The 8,693-nt window shown below is 33.8% G+C and overlaps 1 protein-coding gene across 1 annotated transcript; it reads right to left on the bottom strand.

The window, feature by feature from the left end:
- Positions 1–1,264: 1,264 nt before the first annotated feature.
- On the bottom strand, positions 1,265–3,363 carry LOC129424441 (beta-1,3-galactosyltransferase 9). Its single transcript, XM_055181108.2, has one exon. The coding sequence runs from the start codon at positions 2,825–2,827 to the stop codon at positions 1,742–1,744; it is 1,086 nt and encodes a 361-aa protein (XP_055037083.2). The 5' UTR covers positions 2,828–3,363; the 3' UTR covers positions 1,265–1,741.
- Positions 3,364–8,693: the final 5,330 nt, after the last annotated feature.

The following is an 8,693-nucleotide window of genomic DNA, read 5'->3' as shown; positions in this document are numbered from 1 at the left end:
GATGATTCCTATTAATTGCAACAGTGTGCACATGACTTGATTGCTGTCTTGTGCAAGCTATATAGTTTGGAAACACTTGACTGAAATGTTTCTTGTGATCTTAATGGTGCCGTAGAATAGAAAACTGTACATGGTAATGACATATCATGAAACACAATGGTTTCCTCCTTATTTAAACCTAGTGCATGCAATCTCAACACAACACCATCTGTGACGTTAAAGTCAAGATGTACGCCCCCAACATTAAATAACACTACATTAATTGCAATGTTGTTAAAATGCTAAAAACAAACTTGTGAGTGCTAAGTTAGCGCTATATGCTAGTTAATGCTATATGCTAATGTTTAGGCTAACGTTCTACTTTTGACGTTACAGTTACGTTTTGCAGGTCCATACTGAAAAAACACAAACTTACCACTCAGAAATGTCCATTAACAATTAATTATTCCTCAAAACTTGTATCTTCTTTGATACAGACTCAAACATAAGATCTGTTTACACACACACACACAGAGCTACTGAACTGAGCTGCTCTGTGAAACAGCCAATCAGAGCAGAGCTGAACATTATTATTCATGACCATTCCAAATAAGGTAATAATAGATCATTTCATTCTAAAGGCAAAACCTAGGGATGTAAATGGTCATGTAAAACTGACTCTGGATCATTTTTGCACTTAATAAAGCCACAAACCTTCTGTGTAGATATCAGAGAACAATTTAACAGATTGTTACCATGCATTTTTTGGCACCTTTAAAAATATTTAAATCTGAAGGTGTATGCTTAAAATGTAAAAAATTACTTTTGTAAACAAAAATAAATGTATTTATTTTATTATTAAAGTCAAATAATTTTTATATTTTTAAAATAGTTGACTGACTGAATGCTTAAGAAAAAGCAGCCAATGAGAGTCCGCAATAGATGTGAACTACTTCAATTTTCTTTAAATAAAATTTTGCAAATCTAGACAAATGGTGACTACATTGCAGATGAAAAAATCTAACTTTTGATTTATTTTATAGTCACAACATAATTCCCATAGTTACATTTATGTCACGCCATAGTTTTGATTCATTTACTATAATTTTATAATGTGGAAAAATATAAAGAATTAACTTTTGACCGGTAGTGTTAAATTCTCAGTGTTTTATATCTTATTATTGCATTTTAGTCAAGGTGTTGTGAGAAAGCAGTTTGTCTGTAACAACACTAGATGGCCAAACACACCAGAAAAGACTCAATGTACGAAACTCTTGAAAGCATGAGTAATGCAGACAAGCACATGACATTCAATTAAATTTTTTTTCGAAAGCCCTGCTTAAAATGTCCCTATTTCCAGTCAGGTATCATTAGCCAATTTCACCTGCTGTGTCTTTTACAGCCCTGTCAACAGCAGAAATGAATTAGGACGCAATTATAAAATTTGGAGTTGTTTTGCTTATAAAAGATTTTGCAATTGTGGCTTTACTAACATGTTATGGAGGAAAACAGCAAAATGAGATCTGTCCACATCTCTATAAGTGTGTTTATTTATTATTAATTATGGAAAAATATTACATTGTTCAAACGTGTAACACTGTTGTAGTTATGACACAGATAAAATAAATATCATTACAATTCTGTACTACTACAGACTGTATATTTAATATCACTAAATTGATATAGATAAACTGAATAATTACACTATTTATACAGTAAATATACAGACCTTGTAATTTATGAAAAACACACCAACACTATTTTAGCCCTGAGTGTTATCATTACTCAGAAAGGAAAGTTTGTCCAGGTAGGTCATCGTTTTGCATGCGACCAAACTATAATATGTCTCCAATATGCCACAGCGCCTCCCATTCCCCGCCCCTAAATCTCTCCAAGCCACACCCATCAGTCTCCCACCCACTTCTGCAGAGCTAAATAGAAAGTTATAACAGCAGGGGTTATAGCGAATGTGTCTGTCGCCGGAAAATCGAGAGTTGTGAGTTGCCACCACGCCTGCCCGTCTTGCACACAGGCCAATCAGAATATCAGGTGGGAGGGGCAGAGCGACGTTCTGTGCAGCAACGTAAACTTTTCTCACGACGTCCTGTGACAGGAGGAAGGCGGGGCTTGAGCAGTACTCTGGAAGATACTTATCAGGGTACACATGATAGGGCAAGTAATGCGTTCTGCCCGGGTCTCTCTCAGGTGGGGCCCGATGGATGACCCTCCCCAGGTAAAGGTCGTCGGGGTTCGATTTCAGCCCCAGCAGGTACGATGCAAGCGCAGGTATGTTTAAATACACCGAATCTTCAGAAAACACAACAAATCGAGCTTGAGGACAAAACAGCAGAATCCAGCGAAGTGCCATTTTTATTCGCTCCAGCTCTCCACTTGAAACCCCTCCCTCAAACTGTACAAGGTCACCGTAGCATGCAGACTCCTCCCTCATTGCCTGAAGCTCCGCCCCTAACGTGGAAGAGTCCAAGAAGAACAATGTCCGCACGGCAACGTGCTGCACTGTGGTCTGATTAGCCCAGGAGTTTCGCACCGCCTCCCTCTGGCTGAAGTTTCCTGGGGAACTGAGGACCACCGTGAGGATGAGGAGGTCCTGGTGGTCAGGGCAAGGTTCAATGTTAATAGGATAGAGCTGTGAAGTGTTCAGCCTGGTTTCAGTCAGGTCCAGTTTGCGTGCCCGTTCTCGAATATCGAGCACGAATCGGTCGGTGTAGGCAGCTGGATATGACTGAAGGAGAAACTCCTCGACAATGTCACCGCCAAACAGCAAGGCGTGAAATAAGACAACGTTGCATAAGAGAAAGCACCACTGATGAGTTTGCAGCCTGAACATGCAGATCTAGAAAAGCAAAAAAATATATTTTTATAGTACATCTGATATTGATACACTAATAGGAAGAACAATTATATGTGTTTGTAAGTTGCTTTAAATTTAAGCATGCATATATGTTCACATAAAGAGGACATCAGATGGAAATGATCACTGAAAGTAGTCTGTCTTACCTTCATGATGTCTCTCAGGATGTTTCTTTCTCTACATATATTTTCTCGTACTCTGTAAATGAAAGGTGCTTGTCTGGTTCTGTTTTCTATCATTTAAAGCAGGTGTGTGAACTACTGTGCATGCTGATCAACTGAAAGATGACACCGAGCAGGTAAAGGTAATATAAAACAGCTCTGTCTCCACCAGCTTCACCTATACAGTAATAATTCATGATCTTAGGATATATTACACAAGAGAAATTGAAAACACAGGCTCTTATTCTGCTCGTATAAAATGTTTAAGGGCCTTTCCACCAAATCTGTGTCATTTCTGTCCCCAGGACATTATATGTAGAAATGCAAGAAAACTAACTCTACAATACAATTTATTATTTGAAAAAAGTGTCGTGCATGTTAATCCAACACCACATTTAAACAATATAACTTAAAACATGAATAAAAACACTCTTTATCTCTTTACCTTTAAATATAAAGCATCGTTTTTATCGCATTTTTTTGCATTTTTGTGTGGGTTCATATCCCATCTTTGCTTTAACTCTTTTTACCATTGAACAAGTCATAGTATTTTAGATAATGTCCTTAGGATTTCACTCAGTTCTGTTTCCCATCACGTTCCCCCCTCTGAAAATCTAGGAATAAGTGAAATTTTCAAGAGGAAGTGACATCATCTGGATCTTCTGAAGGCCATGTGAAGATCAAAAGTTACTTTTCTAATTTTATTTTCTGTATATTTTATGATATTGATGCTATGAATGTCAATCTTAATGTTCAGTCCTGTTACCTGGATTATTTCTTTGATGTTATTGGTTTATTTTAAAATTAAAAATTGGTACACTGGAAAAGTAAAAGTTAGATCAACTTAAAAATATTTTGTTAAAAAATGAAGTTGTTTCAACTGACATGTTTAAGTGAAAACCACTTTAAGTTAAAATAACTTGTGCTACCAATTGAAGTAATTTTTAAGTTGATCCAACTTTTCACTGTGTAAATCACTAGAATTTGCTCACTGTCTTTATGCTATTAGTATGGAAGTTTTTTCTGCCAATTTAAAATAAATTAATCAATGATAAAATAAAAAATAAAATTGCTAAATATATCCCAAATGTGAAAATTAAATACTAAAATAAAAAATTAAAACATTGAATTATTTAATTTTCAAGGTGATAATGCATCTTTTCTACCAAATTGAAAAATAAAATGCAATTGATGATTTGACTTTTTATTTTCAATACAATCTTGAGGCAAGACTGCCAATATTAAAAGTCAAACTTGAAAAGAAATCTGTAAATAAATGTTTTAACAGGCTTTTTATTTATGCCCAATAATAGTGACAAATTTAAAATGTAAAGTTCAGATATATTTTTATGTTCTCTTTTACTTATTGGTTTTCTTTTTTATTTTCAACTTATATGCAAATTCTATGTTAATCAGTGGGTGGGGTTTACTTGCTCAAGAAACAAGGATTGGCTAAACCAGTATTACATCTTAAACATGTTTTAATTCAACTTTATTGAAATTTATTTTAAATTTATTTCAAAATTATTTATTTAACTTAAACATGTAGTTCGAACAAAATGTTTTAGGTGTTACCAATTGATGTAATTTTTTAAGTTGAGCCAAGTTTTCACTTTCACAGTATATTCACCTTCTGATCTACTTATATAATAAAGAGGATACTGAACCCTTTAGGAAAGACATAGACCACTAGACATTGCCTTAAATATGCAAGACTAAAGTCCTACAGTATCTACTTGAATGGGGAAACATCGAAATCTTTAAAATCACAATTAAACAACATGTTTCTGACCAACAATTAAAGGTGCAGTGTGTAAATTTTAGTGGCATGTCGTGGTAAGGTTGCGAATTGCAACCAACGGCTCAGTCCACTGCTTACCCCTCGCTTTTGAAACGCATAGAGAAGCTACGGTAGCCGCCACCGGAAAAACATGTCATCGCCGGAGACAACTTAGTAAAAAAAGTTTGTCCGTTAACAGCTTCTGTAAAAACATGGCGGCACAATATGGCGACTTCCACATAAGGGGACCCTCTGTGTATGAAGATAAAAATGTCTCATTCTTAGGTAATAAAAACATAACGGATCATTATAAAAAGATCTTTATACACCCCTGATAATGTAGTTTTGTATATTATTTTGCATTTCTGATCCTTTATAAAAATTACACACTGCACCTTTAAACCTGACATCAACTGTTCCACAACTTTTGTTTCTTAAGCTGAAATTGAGCTAAACAACACATATCTTTGAGGTTGTTTCAGGTACTGCACATGTACACAGGTTCTCAAGCTCCTAATGCGACTACAGAGAGAATCATCAGTCTTTATTCATCCAAAATAGTATTTGGCTTGGGCCTGTCATGAAAACATTTGTATCTTCAGTATAGGACTCTCCTATCTTTCTCTTTATTTCTCATTGATGAGTTTTAACTGGTTGTGAAGATATTTGTGCTCTTGGTTGTCATGGTAACAAAACCAGTTGCCAGGGCGATGATCTCATTATTAACTATGCAAAACGATTGGTGAATTGGTGACTGGTTTGACAGGCGGTGTGATTGGCTTTTTAGGGAGATTGTGTGTTTGGATTTGTTGCGGTTGTCATTGCAATCATCTATTCTATGTGCTGCTGTGTGTGTGTGTGTGTGTGTGTGTGTGTGTGTGTGTGCGCGCGCACGTGTGCGTGCGTGCGTGTGTGTGTGTAGACAGATTTTGGTGCACACTGCAGACGTGTGGTCAGATGAGCTGCTATGTTTGCCGATAAGCGGTAATGACATTTGCAAAAGTGACCGGCGTACGTTCAACTCTGACCCTTGACACATAACCTCCATTCCTGAAGTACTGTCCTTCTCAAACACAGCATTTACATCTCATACTACTTGTACAGAAACAAATGAAAAGAATGATAGCGTGGTAAACAAAAAGTATAAAAGATTAAGAAGAGATGAAGACAGAGTCTATATTGGTCTACTGAAAGCAGACAGAGTCAAGGCCATTTCATTTTACACCCACATATATGAGTCATAACTGCATGTGTGTGTCTGTGAATTCAAGTTGTAGGTCTTGGTGTGTCTGTTGTATTTTCAATAAATTGGTATGCCTTTTTTGGGTGTTTGTGTTCAAAAAAAGTCCTATAGGGAGATAATGGCAAAGTCACACCACTCGGCAGCCATTATTTTAGTCATGCAAGATTGAAGTCCTATCTACTAGAAAATTGATTTTTCAATAGCCTATCACATGCTAAAACCACAATAAAACATATTTCTGACCAATTAAACCTGCAAAACACCACTAAAACAACTTTTATGAAGCATGCATATATCCTAAAAACTAGTTTTGTGTGAATATACGCTGGTGATTTTAGACGAACGGTGGATTTTAGGACACACTGGACAATTTTTAAACGTAACCAATTGTAAATCCATGGGAGACCCCAAACATAAGGATTATTTGAAGTGATAATCCTTGGAACGCACACATTTGATTATTCAACCAGATTGCGAGACGACACACCTGATGATGACTGTAGTGTTGTGAGATGTAACCAAAACGTGAGATTAAACGTGACTTGAGAAGAAACAAATGTGTTAGTTCTTGTATGACATATTATAAAATCACTCATAGTGTTACCATATTTGTACAAGTCGATATTGTAGATATTTGACATTTACAATTTGCAGAGTGTCTCCATCACCATCGGGAACATAATTTAATATTTTGAGCTTATTTAATGATCAATGGGTTGTGTATTAAACATACATTTCAGCATTGCAAATTTAAATATGTTGGCACATTGAACTTCAAATCTTAGTTTTAATTTGAATATTTTTTTCCACAAACATATCATTTTGTTTCAGAAGGCATATATATTCATTGGATTAGGTTACTTTTAATGTAGATAACATGCTGTCATTTTAATAGATAACATATAAGTAGATAACATGCTGTCATTTTAATATAAAATTATTAATTTGCATTCAGTTGAAGAAATGAAGTCATGTACATCTGCATGATGCTGACTAAATTATGAGATAATTTTCATATTTGGGTGAACTTTAAATCCTTTAAATGTTTACAATAAGATAATAGGTTTGCAAAGTTATATTACAAATCTATCAGTTAGGCTTTTCCTATTTTTTCTGTTTTGCTATCAATATAGTGGTCAAATGATACCAAGGTAAAATATAAAGGTAAAATAATGAGGAACGCATTCTAACTTTTAGTTCCAGACAGTGTTTACCATACAGCAAAAAAATATATATATATTTTCAAATATAATTTTGAATATATTTCAAAATAAACATAAAATTGCCAAAATGTTCTAAAAATATATTTTCAAATATATTTTAAAAATAAAATATTTCGCATTGGAAGAAAAACTTATACCTGAAACTTAAAACCTATAAACAAAGGTTAAAATTAAATATATTTTAAACTGCAAAAATATACTTATAAATTTACATTTACACATACTTATACATTTTATACTTATACTTTGTATAAAAAATATAAACTTATATTTTGGCCACAAAAAATATATTTTTTGCTTATGGGTTGTAAAATTTGAAATGTATATGTTACCTCTGAGATACATTTTGAAATATATGTTAATATATTAGTGCTGGGCAAAGATTAATCGCGATTAATCGCATATAAAATAAAAGTGATTATTGGTATAATATATGAGTGTGTGCTGTGTCTAATTATTATGTATAAATATATACACACACATTCATGTATGTATTAAAGAAACATTTACGTGTTTATATATATTTATTTATACTTTTATATCATCTATATTAAATATAAATTTAAAAAAATGATATATAAATAAAACAATTCTGAAATGAATATATGAATGTGTTTGTGGTTAAATAAACATAATAATTAGACACAGTACATGCACATATATTATGCAAAAAATCACTTTTATTTTGTATGCGATTAATCGCGATGAACCTTTGCCCAGCACTATAATATATGAAGGTTAAAAAATGAAATATACTTTCAATTTCAAATATATAATTAATTAAGATTTACTTTCTACAAAATGTATTTACCATATATTTTATATCTTGGGCCAGCGAAATGTTTTATATTTGCCATATGGAAGAGTAGGCCTTAATTATATTAGGCCAATGAAGTATTTTACAAACATACCTTACAAAAACAATGGTGTGCATTTTAGACACCCAACAACACTCTAAAAATGGCTGGGTTATTTGTGACCTATGTTGGGTAAATATTGGACAGAACACAGCTGGGTTAAAATTTACCCAATGCTGGGTTGTTTTAACCGAACAGCTGGGTTATTATTACCCCATTGCATAACATCAACCCAACGTTGAGTCATTTTTAACCCAGCACGGGGTAATTTTTAACTCAGCATGTGTTCTGTCCAATATTTACCCATTATGGGTCAAAAATGACCCAGCCATTTTTAGAGTGAATGGCACTGATATATGTTAAGATATTTACATATATATATATATATATGTTTACATTAATGTTTTTTGTTTGTGCAGAATGAGTACAGGTAAACATCAGGTCTGCCTTTACTCAGATGTAAGATCCTTGAAACTCTGTTGCTATGTTACAGTGAATAGATGAAGCCTTGGTTACTAAAGAGACACTTGATATATTTTTACAGGTAATTCACATTTTAGAAACTGTTCAAGGCTTTC

Source organism: Misgurnus anguillicaudatus, chromosome 9 (assembly GCF_027580225.2).
Source record: "Misgurnus anguillicaudatus chromosome 9, ASM2758022v2, whole genome shotgun sequence".
Taxonomy (NCBI): Eukaryota; Metazoa; Chordata; class Actinopteri; order Cypriniformes; family Cobitidae; genus Misgurnus; species Misgurnus anguillicaudatus.
The sequence above is the reverse complement of the archived record's forward strand: the minus strand, read 5'-3'. Positions and strand labels throughout refer to the sequence as shown.